Source organism: Schistosoma haematobium, chromosome 2 (genome assembly GCF_000699445.3).
Source record: "Schistosoma haematobium chromosome 2, whole genome shotgun sequence".
Classification (NCBI taxonomy): domain Eukaryota; kingdom Metazoa; phylum Platyhelminthes; class Trematoda; order Strigeidida; family Schistosomatidae; genus Schistosoma; species Schistosoma haematobium.
Window position 1 is genome coordinate 26,315,284 of NC_067197.1, and position 27,260 is coordinate 26,342,543.

A 27,260-nucleotide genomic window follows, 5' to 3' on the forward strand; every position below is an offset into this window, starting at 1 on the left:
TGAACCATCAATTTTTGAAGTATGATTCGGATAACTTGCTTAAATTATCTCAGATGGTAAATAATAAATTGGTTGCGAGACGTGTTTCTGCACAGTTCAATCCCTTCTTACCTGGCGTCCAACTGCTAATTATTCCACTTGATGTTTGTGTTCAGACGGAACTCACAGAGATGTTTTAAATTGTAGCTAACTACATGAAACGTGCAGTAAGCTGACCAACTGCACTACTCCAGTTAATCCCAGTGAATTGAGACTGTTATAACAACAATATAACTAACATCAATGTTTCCACTATAGTCGAGAATCTTAGGCACTGAACGATTTTTAGTACCATGAATCACTGGGTGAAGTACAGCGACTGAAAGTACATGACAAACTTGAAGTGAGGTGTCCTTATCTAAAGTAACAGTAACATAAAGAAGCACAGCCTTTTAATCACAACGAAGTAATTGAGTGCCAAACAGTGCTATCAAAACGGAGGCACATCTAGTGTGTGAGTTTGCAGGGCCAGTGAAATGTCACTAAGCCATAGCCAAATCATCCGGCAGTTAGGTCATTGAATATCGAGCAAATCATCGATCCTCGTCAAGGTCAGGGACAACGAATGCGCATCAGTTAATCGTATGCCATGGACTGGCCCATGCGGCAGTAGTCTTACTTTCGTTTGTAACTACTTTAACTAATATATTTCTGTAATAACGTCCTCTGTGGTGTACAGTCTTCAAAGCATCTATAATATCTTGGAACGTCAATGGGGCTAGTTCACGTAAGGTGCTGACCACGAGGTGTAACTTCGACGTTAGCTAGTTTGTCACACCACTCACGTCTGACTCGAGTAGACCTCCTATCATTTCGACATAAATCATGTACGTTGGTGACCTACAAGTTAATTGGAATAAAGTTATATTGTTTAAGCCAGAATACAGATCATTATTATGTCGGGAATTAAGAGTATTGATAAAATAATAGTAGGAATAACTTCAATCAGCAGTGAGGTCCACAATACACCAAAAACTGCACTAAAGCCATAAATAAAAAAACAAGGCGTCAAACGGAGTATGAATTGTGACCTATAGAGACGACCGAAACGGTGCATATCACATTATTAGCGCACGACCTTGTCTAGTAGATAAGATGATTTCAGTCGAATGTCACTTATCCCAAGATTCATTAGCATGGAACAAACAGTACGTTTCTCGTATTTCTGTGGAAGATATGAGTTCGTAAGATACACATACACACTATGATTGTTAGTTACTCCACATTAGCTAACTGCCCCATCCTATGTTCTTTAAATAGGTTGACGGACCAAATAAACTGTTCCTGTAAAAATAACATTCTATCACGTATGATTGTGGCTAAAGGAATAATCAGCTGTCAGTTCTGTGAGACGTCTCGTCCTTTATCAACTCGCGTCGTTAACATGGACAGTGATATACACACTTGTCGTAAAATAAGGCTACTTATTATGCTTATTACATCAGAGGCTTACCACGTTTGCAAAAACTTAGATTATTTCAGTGAAGGTTTGAGATATTATGCAGATTCATTTTTCGACACTTCTTAAAGAATTATTTTTACTCTAGTTTGTAAATTATGTGTTTTTGTGAACTTCTTCTGCAGTTAAATGCTTAGAACTTGCGGCAATTACCCTATGGTGACCTGCGCACTAACAGGAAAGAGTGTGTCGGTTTATTAATCGCTGTTACTTGAGGACTCAAACACCCTACAGATAAACACGAAAAAGTAACACTTTCTTTTGAAATAAACAAACAGTGAAATATCAATGCATATTGGTGGTCATGACTTCAAATTTGTGGCTGAAGACTTGAATAAAGCCATAACCGTTTATTACAAACCTGAGTAAGTGAAAATGAACAGCATTGCAAAAGTGAAGAAGAAAGAGAGAACTCGCTACATTAAACAAACATAGCTTAAGCTTCCATACTGAGTCACATAATATTCCACAAAAATTCAAAATAAAATATGTTTTGATTCGACAAATAATACAACGAGTAATTTACTAGTACTAAACGACCATTATACAATAAATCGATGCTCGCTAGACTTGAAAGGGGTCGGGACGTTTATTCGTAGTATCTTCTGAGATAACTCTATGGGAGTTCAGATCAAAATATAAGTAAGAATGGGAAAGAGAAATCAAGAAAATGTTGAGCTCTGACCGGATAAACTGCTGCACGGGATCCAATGAGCATTGAAATCTTTTGTCAACTAATGCATGGATTCAAGGAACGAAACATTCGTGAAGGAAGCCCTCGTTAGGTGAATTGTCGAGGAGTCAGGCCTTGAGAAGGAATGCCACCAATACACTCATGAACAGTTTATTCCGTAAAGGATTTTTATGCACAAATGAATGTAGTCTAGTAAAAATCTTCATCAACTAGGAGTATGTGTGGACGAATTGAAGCCTCTCACCATAGCTGTGACAGAAACATGGTCAACCTATGACTTAAAAGTCACTCCAAACTTATCGAGAGACAACTACATAAACGTAATAGAATCAGATAGGGGCGAGGTTTTTATATTCGTAGTTAATTATACAAATATCCTTCACTTTGTGAATCTTATGGTAATGGAGCTTGTGAAGTCGCTGCGTGTGAACTTGCTCATTGATGGTCTACTTCTTCGTTATTAGTGCTCTAACAACAACGTTTATCCTAAAATTGTGGATTTATCATGATGTAACTGCTTAATCTATAAGATCTTACGTGGAAGTCACATGATTGTCTACACCGACTCATCGTATCGTAACAATCACCAATATATGGTGGAGAACACATTCAGGTTGGAGATAGAACAATATATTTACTATGAATAAAAGTGATGAGCCACATAAGAATAACCACTTTTGCGAGGCTGAGCTATGCCACCCAATTTAATTAATGTTCTCTATTTCCATAGTTAACCGTCTCTTCGTGTCAATCGTTTAACATCAGTATTTAAAGCAATTATATGCATGGCCTAAAAGGTCTTTTGGCTAGGATCAAATGTCACTAAAAACTCACTTTTGAAGTATGTACATTTACACTCGATACCATATATCATAGCCTAGTTTTCTTACTTGGTGATTTTATTTTGGAGCACATCTAGCTAATAGCGATCTTGCTATCTTATCATCCATATTTAGGGCTTGTGACGTAGTATGTGGTCAGGTTCAGTCTCACTTAAGTGTGTAGAGAGAAAACATGGTGGCCATAACGAGGCGAACTAGTAAGTAGACACCAGCTCATCAGCTGATGAAGTGAAGCCTACATTTATAGGTACTTCAATCTTGATTACGTCCGCATGGTAACAGCATACCACGAGCAACCAAAAAGGTCCAGAAACTTCTTAGAGATGGAAGAAATCATTGGAGTATGTTTGCCTATATAGGTTCTGAACAGTACGGACTCAGGCACTGTAACACTAAAAACGGATGCAAAGCGTTGACAAGTAAGGCTAGACCTTCATAGGTGACTGATATCCCGAAGATTGCTTGAAAGGGTTGTTCTCTTATATAAATAGGAGAACTCAAAGATAAGGAGAGATTTCGCCAGATCAAATACAAATGTATCAGTCCATATTGGCATGACGTGCATTGGCACAACTGAAGTTTATATATATATATATATATATATATATACATATTGATAAAATATTGATAATAAATTGATAACACTCTTTCTACCAACGATCGCGAAAGACCAACAATTAATTATAATGATAGCAGATGGTCGATGGATTCTCTGGTTATTGAGAAATGAGATGTTTCGCAATTACTTCAACACCTCAAATCGGATAAGTCTGGTTGTTCCGTGAAATATTTACTATAGAATCATGAAAGCCTTGACAGATCTGATTGTTGAACCTCCGGTCATACTGGTTAATATGTCACTGAGTTAGTCTAAACTGCCAAGAGACCAAAAACCGTGGAATTATAAATCTAGTTTATAATACTAGGTGTAGAGACTTAATTGGTAACAATCATCCCGTTAGTCTGACCACGGTAGTCGCCAAAATATTAGAGAAGATCGTTCAGGTGGCTGTTCTAAGCTATATGGAACGGAATAATATTTTAGTCAGGGAACAACATGGTTTTATGAAAAATATTTCGTGCCTCATGAACCTTATTGTAGGACAAAATTGAGCAGTGTTGAAAGATATTAATATCCCGGTAGATGTTATTTGAATAGATCAAAGTAAAGCACTGGCAAAGTCTCTCACCCGGGCCTCAGATTAAAACTGGAAAGTTCTATAATTAATTTTGAAATTAGATAGGTGACTTTCGCAGTGATGTGAGATAATAGTTATGGATAAACGATACCTTGTTAACATGAGAATCTGTAAGAGTTGATTTCACCAGTATTCAATCACTTATCCTCTTCCTTCAATCTGTGTAAATTATTTATGAACTGTAGTAAAGTCATTTATCCTACTCTTTGGAGATGAAATCAATCTTTGGAGAGTCCGATAGGATACTGTCGTAGAGTGACTTCAATTCACCGGTCTAGTGGATGTATACGTGATCATCACGGTTTATTTCTGGTAAGAGCATAGTAACGCAAATAGATAACTGCAATAATTTATACAGCAAAACATTAAATGAAATCGTATTACCTAAAGCAATGGATTTTAATGATCTAGCAGTCATAATAAGCAAAGACCTTATAACTACCAGTAACTGTTGGACGGTTTTTTTCCTAGGGCCTTAGATTCTTGTAGACCATTTGAAAGTCATTTTGTCACTTGGATGAAGAAACGTCCGGGGCCGCGTTTGAAATAATGGATTCAAACAGCTAGTCCTCGTTTCAAGTATGAGGCAGATATGGTAGAAAGAGTTTAAAGTTGAGAAACCAAAGTAGTGAAATATCTCACTTGTCTGCCTCATGAAGATATACTGAGACATCTCAACCTATTTGTACCATCCTAAGTCAGGTTACAGGGTGATCTAACACTAGGTAACCAAATACTGAGCGATTATTTTGGCATTATTACATCTGATTTTGTTTTTCCATATACGACTGATCATCTGAGTAGAAATCCTAAGAAATTTCAAAAACCGAGATCAAATTGTTTACGTCTGCAGATTCGTTTCCTGCATAGAGCTGGAAACCACTGGAATTTTCCACTAGGAAGTGAATTATCAGAACCTTCTGTTATTATACTCAAAGCGAGACTGAATTTTTACTTTATTGCAAGTTTCAAAGGATAATATGGATTGATTGACCTCCTGACCTTACTATCAAGGTTTCGTGTGTGGACTAAGCTGTTTGTTCATATTTATTGCTTGGTTTTGTCCTGTGTACAAGGTCGTGCAACGATACAAGTTCGAACGGATTTACGAGTCTGTTCGTTTGGATTGTTGTTAGTGGAGGCTTTGGTCAACTGATAAACGTCCGAAATTTGCTCAGTGTTGTTATTTGTTCGCTTGTGAGTTGTTATCGTGCCCAACGATGAGTACTTACAATATACATATGGAAAAGTCGTTTCGTTTTGAGATAAGTCTTAACCTGTGAGCGTTTCTCACTTAAAATTCGAAAATTATTGATGACGTCTAAGATTTGACATTTCCAAGTAATTTGTAGATTGTGATGAAGTCGGAGAAAAGACATTTTCGCAAATGCGATAAAAATGATCTTTTTGTTATGATTTGCTTCGTCAGTATTTCGCAGAATGTTCAGAAATCATGACGTTTATGTTAATCTTTGAATAAAAGGTATTTTTCTTTGTAGTGAAATTATTACTAAAGCCTTAATTAGGTCTCTTTAGCGACTAATCAGAGATATATCTCTTATGTGACTTCTTAAATAATAACCATTAGAACAATTTTACTTTTCTTTATCCGGAAAAACTTGGATTTGGGCCTTAAATCATCTTATTCATGATGTTCTAGATGTCTTTTCTGGGTAAAAGGATCACAGAATAACAGTTGCGTACAAGAGTTATCGACTGGTTTTTGAATCTTTATCTGTAAATATTTAACTGAGTTCTAAAGCATCTGAGTATAACCGCTTTATCAGTGGTTTAGTTAACTTTGTGGGTCATTATATTTGCCATCATCTTGTATTTGAAGAACACCGATTTTTTCTACATTTTGGACAACCCTTTATCAGTACATAATTTTGGGAGTTTTAATGCTAAAATTAATTTGTGATATGCCTATAATAAACGAGTTGACACTGCTATAGCAGGTTATATAGTCCTATTCTATATAGAATAAGTGTGTGACTCATTGACACTAAAATCTTATGGTTCAGAGTGAATTCCAACAATTTTGAATGGAGCTAGTGTGTGACAGTCTGCAAAACTAGAGCGACTTGTTTTCTTTGAAGCTGTACACACATTAATGTCTAATATTTGCGAATATTTCGCCTGTACAACTAGGAAACATCAAAATCCAAATAGCATCGGGATGGAACAAGATAGATGTGAGATATTTTGGTAATAAATAAAAATAATATTTTAGTAATATCCCAACGAGTAGAAAAACTAAATCCTTAGACGTTTCGTGACTCAGTATAATCAACTTCTCTACTCGTTGGGGTATTATAAACATATTATTTTCTATTTATAGCAATCTACCCAATTCTTAATGTATTCAAAATTACGAAGTCAAACCTTGATGATGCTGTTATCGTGTAATGATAAGTTCAGTGCTAATGAGCTTCTCAGATATTTCTTCCAAGCTGACCGAAAATTTAAATGTTTACTTTATTACAAGTTACGAATGATAATACCGTAAGCACAGCCAAGGCTACCTAGTGTCTGATTTAAACAAGACCGCTTGTTACATTCAATTGCATCCATTTATTTATTTATAGCAATACATACATTCAGAAAGTAGTGGATTCCTAATCGAGTCTTTAAGTAAGTCTCGAAGAACCTGCAAACCTCAGAGTGATTAGCATTATCGTAGGCAAATACATCATGAGTTCAGGTCATATCAGTCCAGTTATAGCATTTTGAGTAAACATTAAATAGAATGAAAGCGAATTACGACTTAACACGAAAAACGTGATGACTCTTCGTCTCGTTTTGATTTATCTAATTTCTCTGCTCAGTCAACACTATCATGGTATTCTATTGTTTCTCTTCACCTCCTCAGCATTCTTTTTTGTTGGTCATTAAACTTTACAAGCATTCTTTGCCCTGTTGAAAATCTTTTTACCTAGTAAAAATAATAACTTGCTCATTTAGTAGATGTTTTATGTTTATTTGACAGCTATTATTGTAGTTACTCCAATCATTTTTACCATTTAAAGAGATGTTTGGTTTTCTAATTCGGCCATTCAATTCTGTACTAATTTCCAAACCTCTTATACCACCTTAAAGTATTGGTATCAAAATTGTTATCAATAACTTGGCTGTTTTATCTGCCATACTAATTACAGTTTGCGGTTACATGATTATAAGGAGTATCTAGGGGAATATTTTGCCTATTTCGAGAGGAAGAAAATATTTGCTTGAGGATTTAATGCATGTGCTAAATATTTAGGATACATGAAGCAAAGGGACCTGACTTTACTCTAAAATATTTCTTTATGCCTTAGAAACTAATAACTTGTCGTACTGACAAATAACTTTAATTTATACTCAGAAGTATTTTGTCATTTTTAAACGTTCTTACTGTGATCTATGCTTTTGACTTCCAGTTCAAATGTCTATAGTTTCCCTTCAAATCGGTCAATGTGGTAATCAAATTGGAGCAAAATATTTCAGTACTGTATATGATGACTGTTGTGCCAAGAAAAATCCACTTCTATCAAAAACTGACACAGAATATATTAGAGACTCGTTAAATACATTTTTCTACGAATCTTCAAGTAAACATTCCGTTTAGAATTTGACTTTGCTTCAGAAGGATGTTTGACAGCCAGGTGTGTTCAGATAGATATGGAAGAAAAGGTTATTGCCAGTGTCACTAAAAGTACCTGTCGGGAGAAGTGGAGTTATTCTCCTAATAGCTTTTTTACATCCAAATGTGGCTCAGGTACGTTAATATTAAGACCCTTTTTAGTCTAAATGATGTAACTACATGATAACAGTGCATATTCTTATTTCCAGTGATATTCTATTACATAAATTTGTTATGCTTTTTGGCAACTTAATGGTTGGCTATCTGTCGAACTGTTGCTTCAAAAAACAGTTAGGTGGTTGAGTAATCATGGACTAATAGTCACTCGATGGTGAACATAAGCATTTAAACCTTTTTACTCATTATACTAAGTAATTATGTTACATAAACGCCCTGGTAATCACAAACAACGAAACTAGTAAGTAGAAAATGGAAAGGTAACTGAATTGTCAAAGTTTTCTAAATGGCCAGAATCTGACTTATAATAATAACAGCTTTTAACTGCTGAGTCCTTCGCTGACGATCCAAATCGTCTAGCTTGTATTCCTTTGCATTGCTAAGATCAAAGTTTACTAATTATAAAAAAGTCCATATTTTGATGTTTTATTTAAAGTTTCCCCAAATTGACTTAGCTACATCAAATTGGTGTGTTAATATATGTGGTTTTTTAAGTTCAGAACACGCTCTTTAGTTAGTTAAATCACCACATGGAAATATGATCTATTTACATAAAAATTATAGCATCTGTAGGAATCCAAGAAGTTTAAAAGTTTCACTGAGCTTGAAAATGTGCACCAAATTAATGAATGCTTATAAATTTATTTCGACGAACTCTGTACAAAATGATAAAGTAAGGGTTATTATATGTACGTTGGCATAAATTTTATAATGTGATGGTGACCGCTTGGGGCTGACGAAAGCAACGAAGATGAGAAAGACAACACTGAAAGCACTAGACATCTGTTTAGATTTGTCGAAAATGGGGTTTAAAGGTCGTCTATTGACAAACGCATTTGAAGAAAACGAAATATTGATATAAACTGAGATTATTCAGTACTCCTTTAGAAACATTTTAACTGAGATACATCTAGTTGTTAATTGCCCACTGCTTCTGTAATCAATCAATTCTTAACTAGAGGCTGTTAACAACAAACGTGAAGAAACTAAAGAAGTTTTACGTACAGACATAAATTTATGGAACACAACTCTTGTCGTACTTTCTAACTTGAAGAGTTGATTTAACTTTGTTAATCAGGAGGTTCTATATCAGTTTACTTTATTCAAAAGCATACAGAAGAAGTGTACAAACTTACTAAATTTCTTTCACTAAAATACTATTAGTTGAATTAGGGCTTATAATGAACTGTTATCAGAGTAATCTATATTAATCAATGTGAGTCAGTGTTGCTCATTCTTCCTGTTTCAATTAAGTTTCTTCATATGAACATCGACTAACACTTCAGAGATTGGTCTCCTTATTTAAAATCTCACTGACAACTTTGCAATGTTGAGGTAACATAGTCATATTTAACAAAAAGCTTATATGATTAGGTTGTCATTAGATTGGTATCCCTCATTGTCATACAGAAAAGCACACACGAACTCTCACCACTTTTATTTTTAAAACTTACTATTGATGAACGTTAATGAAATTCAATTGTGATGAAATGTATCCCATTATTCTTCCGGTTGTGATTTCTAGGCAATAATTGGGCGTACGGTTATTTCGTTCATGGAAGTGAATTTGAAGATCAGATACAGCGTTTAATTCAGAATCAACTAGAAAATTGTGATTCACTAGATGGGATCTTGGTAACAATGAGTTTAGCTGGTGGGACAGGTTCCGGTGTGGGTACAAAAATACTCACGTAAGCTTAAATGTTAATCTTGTCGCATATTGATATATATCGGTCTGAATAAATATTTATTTCGAGACATAAACTGTTGATTTTTTCTGATATTTTAACTTTTTAAACCTTGTAAACAACCTATGCTGTGTATCTGTTTACTAACAACAATGATGTCCTTTGGTTAGTTAAACTCATTAGTTAACAGAAACGATATGAATTTAAACAGTCCTTAATAATGTGGTTATGTTCATTGTTTAATTATACCTGTTGGATTGAAAATATTTTCAGTTGTCAGTCTTTTATCTCGCAGTATTCTCTGTTATCTGCAAGCCTAACTTTATAAATTGCTTAGCTTAGTACCGACTGATATATTTACAAGGGTGCTAGAACACCTTTTTTGTCATTGTTGAAATATAAATTTATGTGCTTATAACTGGTAGTATTGGATTCCTGTTCGGTTATATGGATTACCGGTTACCGTCATACAGATTTACTAATACCACTGCTACTGTCGCAGCTCTCTTCGTTATGTTAATAAATTTGCAATTAATATTTAATCTTATAACTGTGTGTAATAATTTGTATATGTTATTGCAAAAAGTCTTGAGATTTTCCTTACTAAACTGATTAGGATGGACAACAAAACATCGAGGAATAAAATAAAGGTAATTAGTGAGGACATCAGCACCACTGCATATGTGCATACTGTGCGTATTGCCTCGATATTGCCTTAAGTTACAAGCATCATTAGCAAAAATGGATAGTGGCTATCATTACTCAGTAACTAAGTGGATAACGCGATGGCGTTTGAAACGAATGGTACTGGGTTCGAGTTTTAAAGTGAACACCAACTTTAAGATGCAGGTACATCCAGCCGATGAGCCCCGAATAGGACGAAACGCGCGTCCTAAATTCCACTGCTAACCACTACTCATTTGCTAATAACACTTGATAAGTTTCTGAAAGGCAAATCTGTTCACACTGATCACTAGCTGGATTTACATATACCATGCATTCTCCATTGTATTTCGTAGCATGTTGGAGAAGTTTATCGATAGGGTGGAAAATTGATAATCATTTGCCAAATGTCCGTATTGAATATACTAGTTTTTTTCTCTTGTTTACTAATGATTGGGATATACTTCAATTATGTTTACGTATTTGTTGTTCGGTTTCCATTTTTGTCTTGTATACCTCACAACTTCGACAGTTTTAAATATGTTAAATAGTTTCATGAGTAGTTTTTACTTCGTAAAGAAAATGTTTATTATAAGATTTTGAGGTTGTAAGGCTCTTGTTGGTTGAGACATTATCAATATACAAAATATGTATGTCCGTTAAATTGACACTGAAATTTTTAATGTTTTAAACATGACGAGTATGGAAATGATTATTCGGGATTCCGAAAGGACATCACATGAAGAAGTATGCTAATCCACTATTGGAATTAAGTGTATTATTAGGACACCTGTTAACAGACTGAATAAGTGTTTGACATATTTCTTTCTATTGTTGCCCTGAATGATTCTGAAAGGTATTGTTTAGGCACAAGCTATTTCAAATATAGGTGATATCATACTTTATTTTCAAAGTATAACAGGTATCGTTAGTGCAGTAATTTTCATTCAAAATACACGTGATACCCTATTCCCATCTTTTAAAAGCGGTCAAGGAGAACAAGCATACTAATATCTGAAATGTTCCAGTTAATTTTTCTTCTCCAAAAGACTCAATTTGAAGTAAAAGTACTGATTTGTACTATTCGTTTCATTTATTTAATCTTTTCCGGTATGATCACTTGATTTTTTATTTTACACATTGCTCACATTAATTTTCCTTACTCCTCTATTCATGCGAATTCCAACACCTTGAACGAAGATAAATTTCATGGTTTCTCATCAGCTGCTTGCAAACAAATATGTAATATAATGAAAATAAATTTATTTGCATATCTGATTATAGTAAATTTAAGCATTAATTTAGTGTTTACAAGTAATTCAATTTTAAGAACTTTTGTTCTCCATGTAATCGAGGGACAAAGTTTTATTTGCTTTTAAAACATTATTTTAATATCCCATATTAAAGTATAACAACTACTTGTATATCAAAAACTGTGTACTGTTCCTTTTTACTCATGACTTGATTCATCAAATAAACACATCTCATATTTTAGACATTTATCTGACATTATACCTAAAGCATGTGTGCTCACACAGTTGATATGGCCATTTACACGTGGTGAAGTATCTGTTCAAGCTTATAATGCTATACTTACACTTGGACATTTGTTGTCTCCATCTACAGCCAATAGTCTCGATGGTTTCATAATGCATCATAATGATACGTTACATGCTATTTGTTCAAATCGTCTTTTGGCTAGTGATCCAAATTGTCAAATCGGTATAGATCATTTAAATGCCCTTCTTACTCATCAGTTGGCTGGGATTTTACAGGTATGTATTATATATAGTTATAAATTCACCAAGTCCATATTATCTGGTATAATACAGTCACATCGTTTTATTATACACAATGCAATATCACTGACTTAAACGATTGAATAATGTTTAACGTTTCAAATAATATACATATTATGCTATAGATTTTATGTTGGGAAGAATATCTGGGTATTTCTATTTTCAAGGTTCTGAAGAGATTTGGTATTGTCGGGAAGTTAGCTTTTCCGTAGACTGAAGTTTAGGTAAATTATACAACTTATATTCACTTTCCTGAGATATTTTATTCGCTTATGTGTCTTAAGATTCTATGTCACCATTTTGTAAATTCTCTTTATTCTGATCCAGAAGAATTGTTAGTTTTTTATTACATTTCATCCATAACGTTTTAAGAGTATTATCCGGGCTGGATAAACGACTACATTTTTGCATTTTGGTTACAATAAATCACACACGAGTTCTCTTTCTTACCTCTGTAATACCAAGCACTGCTCCGCAGCACATTTTCGTCAGTGTATATTTTAGGAATAGTGTTGGAAGTAGTTAATCGTTTCGTTGTTTTATCTATCGTATTAGATAAATCAGTCTTTTTTGTTGCGTGGTCCTGGAAATCGCAAAAGTGACTCATTTAATGTTTTTCAATTCATATCTCATAGTGCAGAAAATATGTTTGTTTGTTTATCAAATAATAAACATGGAGCATTTAACTATCATACCTTACGAACGTAAAACAATACCACTGAAAATAAACTAAATGTGGATAAATTACGCAGAATTGACGCAGTTATCTGACTATAAATCAATGTGGAACGAGTGTGTACAATTACCAGCTATTAGTCAAGCCATATCGGTGGTTTTGCGTTTTCTGATTGACATTTGTGATATACATTTAAACAGTGCTTCGAAACTAACTGATAGGATTAAAAATCAGTCAAAGCGACATCAACCCATTGATTCCTTGTCCTGTTACATATTTCCAGGATCCTATTGTTCTTTACGTTTCATTTAGCTCTAGATTGCTTGGATTTTTCTTTCCAGTTGGTTTTATGATTTCTTAACCTTCGTGTCTATCTTTTGTTGTTTCTTTTTTTGTAAGCTGGTATAAACTTCGATAACTTGAACTGATATACCCTGTTTAAAGTATGGGACCCCATGCTGTTTCTCTTTATTTTCCTGTCGGTATAAGCAGATATAATTCTATTTACCTTCTCAGTGCATTACTATACTGAATAGGAAAATGAATGCGAATTAATAGCTTGAATCAAAATAATCGTCTACACATTGGTGTGATTGGAAAACTAAAAATATGGTGGTAAAATTCTACTAACATAACCCGTAATCAACCTAACAAAACAGTCATACATTGCATTGTATCATCAATTATTCGTTACTTGAGGAGATACATATATAACCAATAGAATAGAAATAACTTACTTAATTCTCAAACTATATAGTAGGCTGTTTTCAATTTTCGTCAATTACAAGTTGGTTTTATAAACTCATCACAGTGGCAGGACACAATAGTTGTAATGATAGGTTTATCATTATTTCCTTTGCATTTTATTATTTATAATGTGTTTTCGTTATCACTATGATCATCGTCCAAAAAAGTTCTTTTACTGCCTGAATCGTTTGGTTTATTGTGTTCTCATTTCTGACCACGATAGATTAGTGTTAGATAGTCCTTTACTCTAAGATTTATTGCAGATTAACGGCGTAACATGAAAGCTTTAAGCAGCTGAATCCCGCTTTTCCTACTAATAGTCCGTCCACTAACACTGATGTATATGCTGAAGGATCGATGAATAATGCATATATTCTTCTCTAATCTCAATTGAAACATCAGAAAGGTCACTTAAATATTGAGCATTATTTTTTTTATTTTTAAATTTCAAAATCATTTGATTATATACATATAATACAAGTCAATGACATAATGTAAATAGTCAGTCTCAATATGTACATGGCTGTAATATTTATATTAAAAATATGGATTACAAATTTAGGATTAATTGACAGTCATCTATAAACGGGAAAAGATATGGAAATATTCAGTGGATCAAAAATAAAAACTTGCGGTTAAGATAACATGACTACAGGATAACATAACTGTGTGATAAACACACATTAATATTCATACATATCCTGATCCCTCAGGTAATAGATTCTGAAGTTCTGTATTTTCATCTAATAATTATGAATTTAGAATGAAAAGATAGTAATAAGTTTATTGATTCTAGGCTGTTCTAAATCTAGTCACCTGACTGACTTATGTGCCTGGTCTTACGTTGTAGCTGACTGACTGAGTCAGCATATCTATTTGTCTATGTCGAATACATTCAAGTCGTCCATAGGTTTGTTGAGTGATGATTAAATCTGCATAATTTCGTCAAATATATTTACATTGTGTTAATTTGTTGCTGTAGTATCTATAGATTTATGAATATAAAATGACAGTAAATCTCGTGATTTCTATTTTTCTTCTTCAACAGCCCACTATAAATTATACTGAGACAGAATATTTTAAGGATAAAAAACGTTTAACATCTTATTTATTGGATCTATGTGGACATCCTGATTATCGAATAACTCGTTTACGTTGTTTACCGTATATGCCTGTAGAAAATCGTAAATTCTGTACAGAAACTTGGGCTCAATTAGCCCGTCATGCTAGACAAATGTTATTGATGGGTTCTGCTGTAGAAGATAGTAAGACTTTCGTTTTCTCTATACAGCTTCATTGTGTGTATGCTTTAGTTTTAATTTTTTGTAACACCTCATATGGAAGCATATATAGCTACTTACATAGTTACGCCTGTTACCTATCGTGGAGGAGCATAGACTGTCCACCAGTACTCTATCGAACTCTATCCTGGACGATTCTTTCCAGTTGTTTCCAGCTACTGTTCATCCTCCTTACGTCTGCTTCCAATTCCCAACACACTGTGTTCTTTGGGCTTCCTGTTTTCCGTTTCCCTTCAGGATTCCAAGTCAGCGCTTGCCTCATGATGCAGTTTGATGATTTCCGAAATGTATGACCTATCCTCTTCTAACCTCTTTTTCGAATCTCTTCTTGATCTGGAAGCTGGTTTGTTGTCCCACAGTAGGCTGTTGCTGATGGCATCCGGCCAACGCACACTGAGTATCCTGCATAGACAATTGTTTATAAATACTCGTACTGTTTTGATGTTGATTGTGGTAGTTCTCGAAGTTTCAAATCCGTACAGTAGAACTGTCTTGACGTTCGTACTGAAGATTGTGAATTTGATATTGGATGGCAGTTGTTCTGAGTTACATATGTTCTTCAGGTGTATGAGTGCTACCCTTGCTTTGCCAATCCTTACCCGTACGTCTGTATCCGACCTTCGTTATTTACCAATGATGTTTCCCAGGCACGTGAAAGATTCCACCTCTTCCAGAGTTTCTTCATCAAGTGTGATTGGATTGGTATTTTCTGTGTTGCACTTGAGGATCTTGCTTTTCCCCATTAAGTATATTGATACCTACTGATTCAGAGGCTTCTGCTACCCTGGTTGTCTTGACTTGTATTTGTTCGTGTGTATGGGAGAGAAGGGCCAGGTCATCTACGGAGTCCAAATCGTCTAGTTGTATTCAAGCTGTTCATTGTTTTCCATGCTCCCCGTCAGATATGAAGGTTTTCATAATTCAGTCAATCACCAGAAGAAAAGGAAAGGGGGAGAGTATCCAGCCTCGTCTGGCTCCGGTCCTCACTTGGAAAGCGTCTGTTAACTTTCCTCCATGCACGACTTTGCAGTGTAGTCCGTTGTATGAACTGCGGATGATGCTGACGATCTCAGGTACTGCATAGTGTCAAAGAGGGTTCCATAATGTCCTTGTATCCACACTGTCAAATGCTTTCTCATAGTCAAGGAAGTTGATGTATAGTGAGAAGTTGCGTTCAGTTGATTGTTTAACGATGATTTGTAGTGTCACGGTTTGGTCTGTGCACAACTGTTCCTTACGGGATCCAGCCCGTTGATTTTGAAGTTGAACGTCTACTGAATTTTTCATCTTGTTCAGCAAGACTTTGTTGAAAACGTTGCTAAAAAAACACTGACTGGAATAAACAAACATATTTACTGCTCCATATGTAAATGCGTACTGATCAATTCACTGCTCAAAATTATGTTGTAACATGGTAGTTTTCGGAAACTTTTAACTACTGGTGTTGTATCCTTTTTTATTGACTTCGTAAAATTTTCTCATTTTTTACCGATCTTATAAAACTGACGAATAACCCCTTAAATATTTGTTTGTATATTTAACTGCCTAGAAGTTCAATTTCATTATTAATAAAATGATGATTTTTAAAAAGAAATATTTACATAATTCTTAATTGTGTTCAATGGTATCGACGACACATTGTTTCAAAGTGGACTAGTTGAGTAATCCTGTATTAGAAGAATAGTTTCGATAATGCAATGAGAAGACGAAGATTATCAGAACTATGTGATATATTAGCGCAATACATTTCGAACAATCTGGTCACACATATACTTGTTAAGAGCATTTATATATAAAAATAAAAGGTCAACTAGACAGGAAACGGGGTAAGAGGAGATAAGGATAATGATAAGAGTAATAATAATAATAGTGTGAACACAATTTGAAACCTAATCACTCTGGATAATAAGTCAATATTACCAGGGTAGGTTTAAGGTAAGAACAAACTGTTTTTGAACACATAAAGGGGGTTTGAATTTTCGTATGGCTAAGGCTTCAATGAACCTTAGTATACGCCCTTTTACACTTTTATACAGCACTACAAAAGCTGAATTTAGATCAATCTTGTGACCTGTTTCAATTATATGTTTAGCAATAGAGGATGATGGATGTTTATCCTCTGCTCTTATCGGTTCACTTGATTGTATTTGTTTCTGAAGCCATTTGGGTACATGTTCACTCACCCTAATGTTGAGATCACGATTACTCCTCCCTATGTATTGCTAAACATATAATTGAAACAGGTCACAAGATTGATCTAAATTCAGCTTTTGTAGTGCTGTATAAAAGTGTAAAAGGGCGTATACTAAGGTTCATTGAAGCCTTAGCCATACGAAAATTCAAACCCCCTTTATGTGTTCAAAAACAGTTTGTTCTTACCTTAAACCTACCCTGGTAATATTGACTTATTATCCAGAGTGATTAGGTTTCAAATTGTGTTCACACTATTATTATTATTACTCTTATCATTATCCTTATCTCCTCTTACCCCGTTTCCTGTCTAGTTGACCTTTTATTTTTATATATAAATGCTCTTAACAAGTATATGTGTGACCAGATTGTTCGAAATGTATTGCGCTAATATATCACATAGTTCTGATAATCTTCATCTTCTCATTGCATTATCGAAATTTATCAAAGGGACTAATTGTTTTAAATTTCTTAAAAGAAGAATAGTTATTTAATTTTTTATATACTGGTAGTTAGAGTGCGGTGTAGGGTTTCTACTTTGATATTTTAGCCAATAACAAGACATTGTTGGTATAATGTCTGCAGTTAAGTTTTCCTTTTGATTATTTCTTTATGAAATAACTTGACTTTAGTTAAAATCTCTGTAATTATAAATAGTATTCTTTTGTCCATACTGACTAGGTTTCCTCTGATACAAAGTAACTAAATAAACGATTCTTCTTAATGCGCGATTCTTGTCTATTTTTTAATTCTAGCATACAAATTATATTTTTACTGTTTATGGTCTTTCAATGAATGTGGTCACATTTATAGATAAGCTCAAAATATCGAGTTACTGAAAATGTTGTGTTTAGTACTTAATTTCTGCTGAAAGTATATTTTCTCTATTAACAGCCTTCAGGTTATAAAATTTGGTCTTATGATAATATTTTAATGATAATAAAACTACCATTGTTTAACTATCTTTTCCGGCATTTAGAACTTGATTGGTCGGCCAGTGCTTCAAATAGTGGATCTAATAACCGAATTGAAAATTCACGGCTCCCATTACTTTCCTATTTATCTGTATTGCGAGGTGACGGAGCAAGTGATCATGTTCGAGATTCGAATACTTTTGTTCATTCACTTACCAGGGATCTTTTGATTTCTGGACCTCCACCAGCTCCTGTTCCTTCTTCTTTTGGCTCAGTTGTTCGTGGACATCATCGTCATTTTGGAGATTACCCTCGTAGTTTGTTTGTTGCTTCTAATGGGGGTGGTTCACGTATAGACATCGTCTCTACTGCTGAAACTAATCGCAAAGAATTATGGATGTCTGCAGCATCGTTAGGCGATACATCAGCTAGTTTAAAATATGTGTCTCTTCGTGCCTGGGAACTGTTTGCTTCTAGAGCATACATACATCAATATGAGAAATATGGACTGACAACAGATATCTTTATGGATTGTGTTGCTACAGTAGAGCAAATTGCACATTGTTATTCTACTCTGTCATGGTACTAAACGTTTGTGGGTTTCATTTTTTACTTACTCATCTTTTGTACATATTTTCGTTAATATTTAAAAATGAACCAATTCGATTTTATTTTCCATTCATTATTGTTTTTTGGTAGCGGTTTTACCTGGTTCCTGAACGCTTGAAATTCCTCTGTTGTTTTCTCTTTACCAGTCCTTTTATTTTATAAAATTAGTGACCACCATGTTCAAAAAACCTTCTTTCATTACATGTATGTTTTATTTTTCTTTGACAATATTTGCTAGCTCTTATCATGTGTTCTTAAAACCAATATTAACTTTTGATTTAATAGGATACGACTGTTTTCAGAAACATTAAACCGGCAGTCTTGCTTATTCCCGTAGTTTCTGGTTAAGTTCTCTGAGCTTATTGGCTTAACTGTATCGCTTTCAATGTCATTTTGAACAGCATATTTAGCGTGTAGCGGTAAAACCTCAAAATAAATAATTCTTTAGGTTTTTGACATTGATGCTGACCTTATTAGTTTTACTAGACACGCCCTAGTTGAAGGCGCTTAGTCATGCATTAGCATCAGATTGTGAGTAGATACGCTGTGCTACGCATCTCTTGCAACTACTAGCCAGCTAATATCAAACGCTTCTCAACATGTCGGCACTATAACTCCGAACTACATCCCTGATTTGATTGGTTTTATACCGTTCGATTATAAAGATGCTACGAACTAAAGCGTTGTCAAACTCTGAATATCTGTGGCATCTTTGGGATCGAATGCACTTTTCACTGCCAGCTTACAAACATTCTGTAGAGGTGCATTGAGACGTAAAGAATGGTTTCTTTACAATTCCGTTGAAATAGATGTGGCTGAGATTCAGGTTGTAAATAGCCATGTCCAATATCCCAAACTTCGGTTACTCGACAGTGTTGTTTCGCCGATTGCTAAATAGGCTTGTCTACTTTTAAGATGTTAAATAACTAGTTCGACACAATTGGATACGTCGTCATCAATATTCGAGTCTAGGTGTGTAGGCAGTGCGTTTGCGGCCGAGTAAGTCACGTGTCCGATTGAGTTAAGTTTTTGAGATTTGATAGACTGTATACTGTACTGCAGAACATATCGTCCGGTATTTCTGACTTGAGTGTCAATATGAAGCATCTAATGTCGAAGTCTGCTAAGCGTGAACATGTGCCTAATTAGTAATACATCACCTGTTCTTTCTTTTGTAGATCTTTACAAATTACAATAAGACTTGGCAATTATAATTAAAACACGTAACGATTGATGCTCAAGCATCTGTCAACTACTCATAATGTTGCACAATATTACTCTTTTTCTTCTCAATAAATTTATTTAAACATATACTATTTCTCATGCGGATTGCAGTTTTCATGTGCTGTGTTACGGGAATAAAGGCGATAACAGGAGACTTTTGGGGTTATGCCAAAGGTGTTTTAAAAGTGGAAGCAAAATCAGAGAAATCGGCGTATATTTAGGCGAAAAGTAGGCAATTCAGCAACGTTTGAAGCAGAGTGACATAAAGGGGAAAAAAACCTCATTATTTCCACGGACAGGTGAAAGAGCAGACATTGGCGCATTTTCCTATTATTTCCCCTTTTATTTTCCAACGCATTTTCCCCTTTGTTCGCCTTTATTTCCCGTTTATTGATTGATTGGGGTTCTTATCCTTTTGGAGCGAGGGAGGAAAAACCGTATTTCCATACTCTAGATGGGGACGAATAAATCCAATGAAGATTATGTGGAAAGTTCATCCATCGAACTGGCTGAAAATGCGCTTTAACCTTACCAGTGCAAGGTTTGCTCGGAAGGCATTTTTATCGCAGTTAGCGTAAGACTTCAAATCATATGGTATCAACACCCAGATCTTTTTCAACTTGGGATACCTCTACAAGGGAGTTGACTCAGTTGTAGTTGTAGTCTGCAACATGTCTCAGGCGGTCTACTTTACATTTCCAGTTGTTAAAGGTAAGTCCATTGTTATCTGCCCAAATTTGAAGTCGAGTTGGATTCACCTGAAGTGCCAGTTCACCCTCTTGGTTGCATATCTCTTCAGAGTTTCACATCAGCGAAAAGTAATAAATCTGATGATACCTGATGTGAAATATCGTTTACATATATCAAGAAAGGCACACTTGAAGCACCTGCCACGAAGAACTGAACACGAATTGCTTGAATGAAATCTACCATACGGTAAACACTCCTCAAACTTGTGCTCAACTTTTTCACTGCTTTGTAATTCTTCAATGAGTCATTTCACATGCTTCCACAAAAACGGGAATTAAACTCCATGACGTATGACCTTGACTATGAAATGCATCAGGACAATCAAGTAATCTAATGAAATTCTTCATGTCTTGGAAGTCAGTTTCGTGCAATACCTCGTAATTAATCCATACACTTCGAACATCAAGGAACGAGCATTTCAGCATTTATATGAGCGCCTTTTCCAGATTTCGTACGTTAATTCCTGCAATTAGTCGAGTGAAATAGGCTTATCTGGAAATGCCGAATCTTTCGGTAAACTGTACACACCCTTTTCGATGAAAGTAAGTAAGTGAGTCACAATTCCATCATGTTCAACGTCTTTCCTCGCCCTATTTCAGATTTCAAAACTTCCCATTTACTCTTCGAAGGCATCATGATTTGGATGTACATCCAGTTGTTCAATCACATGCTCCGTCGCGAAGCCTATTCTTAAGGACCAAGGACAGCATCACACTATGATTTACCAATTTCTTTTCCTCTTTTATTATTAACATACCTAGGTTCCTGCCTGGAGGATTTGGTGATCCCCTGCTACTAGACACGGAAGCCTGTTAAGCGAAAGCTTCTTCTATTCCGTCCACAACCATTTGAACCACTTGACTATGAAATGCATCAGGACAATCAAGTAATCTAATGAAATTCTTCATGTCTTGGAAGTCAGTTTCGTGCAATACCTCGTAATTAATCCATACACTTCGAACATCAAGGAACGAGCATTTCAGCATTTATATGAGCGCCTTTTCCAGATTTCGTACGTTAATTCCTGCAATTAGTCGAGTGAAATAGGCTTATCTGGAAATGTCGAATCTTTCGGTAAACTGTACACACCCTTTTCGATGAAAGTAAGTAAGTGAGTCACAATTCCATCATGTTCAACGTCTTTCCTCGCCCTATTTCAGATTTCAAAACTTCCCATTTACTCTTCGAAGGCATCATGATTTGGATGTACATCCAGTTGTTCAATCACATGCTCCATCGTGAAGCCAACATGATAATTATCAGTATTCGAATTGATGTGCTGACTAAAATTTCCTGGACTAGTTCAATTTAAGACAAATAGGACTTGATGAACACAACTGAAGTGGTCTCAGGTCCCTCAGTGGATGGCTTCAAGAGGAAACTTGACCAAAAAAATACTCACTCATAGATTGTCAGATCCCGCTTAGACCAGCCATGTCTGCAGCACATCTCACAATTCACAAGCTGTTGTCATTATCAGTTAGTCATTAACTCATCCATGTCTCGCTTATCATTGTCTCTGTTTATCTCTTTATTATTACACCTTGATCTCAAATTGTCTGCTTTATTAATAAACTAACTTATTTATTAAGTTCTTGAAACCGACATCTTCTGTATTCGAATTTTCCCTTCATTATTCTTCACATTGTAACCGACTGGACTTCTGTCGTGTGATTTATTAACCGCTGGTGTCCGGAGACCTTACTCTCATGAGAAAAACTCACTAACTCAGATTAGAAGATATACAAACCCACAAACATTTATCAAACGGACTAGAATTAGTGCGATCATATGGCTAGACCACCCGTACTTCACATTACCAATCTCCGGGAACTGTGTCGACACAATGATAAGATATCGCCAACAAATCGGTATGTGCAATTCATAATAAGCAAGAAATCAGTTATAAAGGAATTAACATATGGTGTAAATACTTCATTAAAGCTAGTCGATATAGATATGATATAAAAGCTTGCCTAATATGATTTCGTGGATTTTCAAACATTATCACGGTGTATGTTGAAATTGTTTCAAATAAGCACTGGAGTTTGTGAAAGCATGCAAACGTATTTTTTTAAGCATAAACACTTATTTAAACGTTTTCTTTGTTGAATTACTGGACCAAGTGTCAGAATGATAGCACTTCCAGAGAGATAATTCATTGATTAATATAAACCAGAATGTTAGTTTTGTGTGAAAGTTTTTTTCACTGTTAAAGATTCCTAACATTTTATGGTTGAAATGCATCGCTGTCTGTAACACCAATTTATATAAGTTTACCATTTGAGGCTATTTTATTCTCTTCTGTAATAACAAAATCAATAAATGATATAGAGTCGTTGCCGTAAGCAAACAGGTTTTTTCTTTCGTAGCCATAGTTTCTACTCTGAGAACTGGTAATAAACCAGCTAACTCCACAGTTCACCGTCTCAACCTAAAGTCCTGTTTGAAGAGACTGGTATCGGCTTATATACATAAGCCGTACTCTAGAAGTTTAATGAAAAGTACAAAAATCTCGTGGTTAATTCTCAGGCTTTGGCAGCCTTTTACTAAATTTGAGGTGACTGTCGTCGGAGATCATCCGTGATGAAGTCCACGAAAGCTGGTTTAACTGACGTGTTGGTGCCTGAACTGATTATTATTTATACATGGATCTTAAAGCAAAATGGGCATAAGTATCTACCTATTCTGTGGAACGGTTCTTAGTAATCCAAGATTACAGTCAACATGCTTTGTTAGATTTTCGAGACCTGTACCAAAGACGAAATAACACAAGCGATAGATGTCGCAAACCAGGCTTTCCTTCACGACGCAAGAGAAAGTAAATCAGTGTAGATGGTGATGCAAAGAAAAGGTAGACTTCATCAGATGTTATTATTGCATTTTGTTAAAGGCTTATCTTCAAAGAAATTTACTGTACTTTTTTCAGCTGGCTTAATTACCACTTACCAATCAAATCACAAGCTTTGGATTCAACAAACATTTTGACTTTACCTTATGTATATCAAGCACATTTCACATAACACTGTAGGACCTAACATCGTTCAATTCTAGGTTTACTTATTACATTGGGCATTTATTTGTCTACCATGAGCATGGAAACGTTTCATATTACGGTCATTACATGGTGGTTTCGCTTCAATTGACTCGTGAAATCAACTATTAAATTATTATAATATCCACAAAAACCCCTTCTGATAATGCTAATTGAAAGGTTAACCGTTTTTTTCATTTGTAGAATGCCCTAAACGAAAGTCCGACTCTTACGTGAGAAACATACCAACAACTTTATCCCTAATAGAAAGAATGTGGGAATATAAATTATTCGTGAAAAACACATATGTATATTTTATTTTTTGGTTTTTTGAGTACTACATCGATAACGTGAGTGAACTGTGATTGTGTGTTCATATCACAATGTTTTCTAAGAATTGTTCACTAAGTTCCGTAAAAACTACGTGTTAATATCCGCGTAAGAGAAGAGTACAACATTTTCGAGACGAGGTTCTGTCATTGTCGTTATCTGTATATTAGATGACTGAAAATAAACGGATTAAGTAAGAACTTGAATTTCAATGTTCCTCACCGTGTATCCAAGTACTTGAATTGACTAGCATGTATAGAAGTAATAAATAAAGTATGATATCACTTGATGGACACAATTAAACCGATATTATAGTAGTATTTGAACGAGTATGCAGTTGTGTGCATTTACTATATGTATTAAACGCCAAAGGTTCTCTAATGACAACGTTTACTTCTAAGCACACTACACAGTTCGTTCCTACTCTATATAAATAAATTCTATTGAATCACGTTAAACACCTCCTCTGGAAAGTTCAAGATATTAGTGTAACTATACCTATTCCCCTTCCGTGACAGACGTTAATCGGAATATTGCAAACCGATGTCCACTAAATGGTAATGTGACCTCCATTTCGAGGATAAAAGCAAATAAACTGCATTCCTTAAGACGTTTAATGGCTTTTTCAGATAAGGTTATGTATTTCCCTGTCTAATGACGGCGTTAATAAACCGAATTATCCTAGACAGTACCAATTTAAGTAGTTAACAGATGAGTATTACGGTGATGTTATCCAAATACTCTTAGCTCTGTGAAGCAATAATGTGACTGACCTCTCCAAGTAGCTTTAGTATACACTGTAAGCTTGTCCCACCTGGCATCGTATAAACCCGACATTTAAACCCGTTAACAACAACTCTCTACCTTCCTGTATTGCTGAGAATGTGAAAATAGGTAAATAGGGATTATTGAGTATTTTATTAGGAGATTTTTAATGCACAAAGTGCATTTGATTATGCATCATCTTGAAATATGTTCAAGTAACTTAGGTTTCCAGATGGTTGTGAGTATCTGTATAACTATGGTTGACATTTAATTGGTAGCAGCAATTACCCGCACTAATATGACGCTGGAACTGAATAGGGCATTCATTACGGAAATCACCAAACTGCACCACAAGGCAAGCGCTAGCTTGGAATCCTGAAGGGAAGCGAAAAAGAGGAAGGCCAAAGAACACACTGTGTCGGGAATTGGAAGCAAACATTTAAAGGATGAACAGCAGCTGGAAACAACCGGAAAGGATTGCTGGCGGGTGGCCTAAGCCCCTCTACGATGGGTATTTATTTATTTCAACACATAAATACCGGTACAAGAGGGCACCAAATATATATGCACACCATATTTGTGTGTGTGGGCTGTGATACTACCCGGGTGCCCAAACCGAAGCAGGTAGTTTCCTTAGGGGGCCACACCCCGAGCCTTTGACCTAAAGGTCTGATCCACAAGGCAGTGGAGCATCGTGAGGAGATGCATTCCCATGGTAGCCGGTGACCAACGATTGGTTCATACGCCATTTGTTCCTGCAAGATACTGGAGCCCATGTGCACCATTGGTTTGGGATCCGGTTAAAGCGCCAGACATTTGCTTTTCGTCCTCTCATTTTCGTAAACAACACCCCCGCCACGAGAAGGCAATGAGTAGGACTTCCCTGGCAGAGGCTGTATACGCGTGGCTGTGTGAGAGCATTTCGAGAGGGAGGGCGAACCCACCCCACTCTCGGTCGTACTAGGGCATTTGGGGGTAACAGGAGTATGTTGTCCCGGAGTCGGCAGCTGCACAGCATTGTTACCATGATATACCACTGGAAAACGGAGTTCCTACTTTGCATATGAATACTATGGGCACATATCACCTACAGTTATCTAAATTATGGGTTTTCTTACACTCCAAAAGTGAGAATTCGACAGTCCCAAATATAATGCAGATTACTAGAGAATTGTGCTCTACCTCTTGAAGTATACTTAATGTACTTTTCTCAATTTTCTCAAAGACAGTTAATAAACAAGTTATGAAATTTCATTGTTTTAGCAAGCATAATCTGCTGGAGTAAAATGACATATGAAATTTCTTTTCATAGTTGTACGTGACAGGTGTTTGTATCTTAAAGCAAATAAATGCTTAAATGTATAATGTCGTAAACATGTGTACACACATTAATTTACTGAATTATAACTGTTAAATACGATCCAATTCAGATCAAACAAATATGTCTGTTAATCTAACTGTAAATAAATTATAAGGAAAGTGGATTAAACATGAATCATTTTGATTTATTTGTTGGTCAAATAAATCTATTTCACCAGTCCTCGATTTTGCACCTTTTCTCATGTGTTCAAGATTTATAGTTAACGGCTAGGGAATCGGTTTGATCTTTCAATTAGCTAGTTTTTCAATGGTGACCTCAATTAACCCGTTTGAATTTCCCTAAAGGTTGCATTTACCTTGATGAAAAAACTCGTTAAAACCTTTAGTTTAAGGATCTGAAATTACTTAAGGTCTTGGCAGAATCTTGGAAATTTGGAGTAATTAGAAGTGTTGAGACTGTGTTGACCCTGAATTACTTGCAAACGAAATCCAGGGTTCCCCGAAAAACCATCAATTTTAAAATCACCCTATTCAAAACGTTTATTTGTCACCTAAATCATGCTGTTGCGTACTCTAGGAGGTCCTGAAAATAATCAATTTTTGTTCGTGAAATACTATTCGACAGAACTGCAATAGAGTATCAGTTTGAGGTTTAAGCTTGATCTAAATAAATTTAGCAAGGGAGGACATTTATAGTCAGAAATTCACTGCCACAATAACTTGCTAAAATAACTAGGATGCCATATATATAGCGTTCCTATATCTGAAGCATATAATAAGTAAAAACAGTCAATTATTTCACGAGAACCGACAGCAAAAGATACAAAACAAGTGTGAGCTAGGGGACAGGTTAACGTCCTGAACTTTAGGGTTATGAGACAATTGACAGGTTTGACGACGTATTTTCTGGAGAAGTTTGGTTACAAGGACTTCCGACGTCTGTCAGACTAATTATTTGTCCCCACACCCAACCGTTGGATTATGAGGACCTAACCGATATCAGCAAAAATGACTATGACCACCAATATAATGTCGGGAACTTCGAAATTTGCGCCAGATATATGGAGCAACTACTTTTCTACTGAACTTGAAGAATACAAGTCCTACAGTTGTTTATTATTGTTGAATTCGATATGGTGACAGTTCGCCATGAAACGCATCAATCACAGTCGTACCAGGAAAGCGATATGCTATTCGAGGCCTTTCTAGCAATTATGT

The 27,260-nt window shown here is 35.4% G+C and overlaps 1 protein-coding gene across 1 annotated transcript; it reads left to right on the plus strand.

Moving 5' to 3' along the window:
* The first annotated feature begins 5,291 nt into the window (after positions 1-5,291).
* TUBD1 (Tubulin delta chain) lies at positions 5,292-25,310 on the plus strand. The gene is made up of 8 exons (XM_051214742.1): positions 5,292-5,430; positions 7,653-7,823; positions 7,859-7,990; positions 9,558-9,723; positions 11,879-12,158; positions 14,654-14,870; positions 18,076-21,143; positions 21,193-25,310. Exons 2-7 carry the CDS (start codon positions 7,658-7,660, stop codon positions 18,597-18,599), a joined length of 1,485 nt encoding a protein of 494 aa, XP_051067930.1. The 5' UTR covers positions 5,292-5,430; positions 7,653-7,657; the 3' UTR covers positions 18,600-21,143; positions 21,193-25,310.
* The last annotated feature ends 1,950 nt before the right edge of the window (positions 25,311-27,260 follow it).

Excerpts from the sequence above, each read along its gene's own strand:
- TUBD1 (XM_051214742.1), top strand. The coding sequence starts at position 7,658 with ATGTCTATAGTTTCCCTTCAAATCGGTCAATGTGGTAATCAAATTGGA. Across the intron at positions 7,991-9,557 it reads TACATCCAAATGTGGCTCAG|GCAATAATTGGGCGTACGGT; the intron begins GTACGTTAATAT and ends TGTGATTTCTAG. Across the intron at positions 9,724-11,878 it reads GTGGGTACAAAAATACTCAC|ACATTTATCTGACATTATAC; the intron begins GTAAGCTTAAAT and ends CTCATATTTTAG.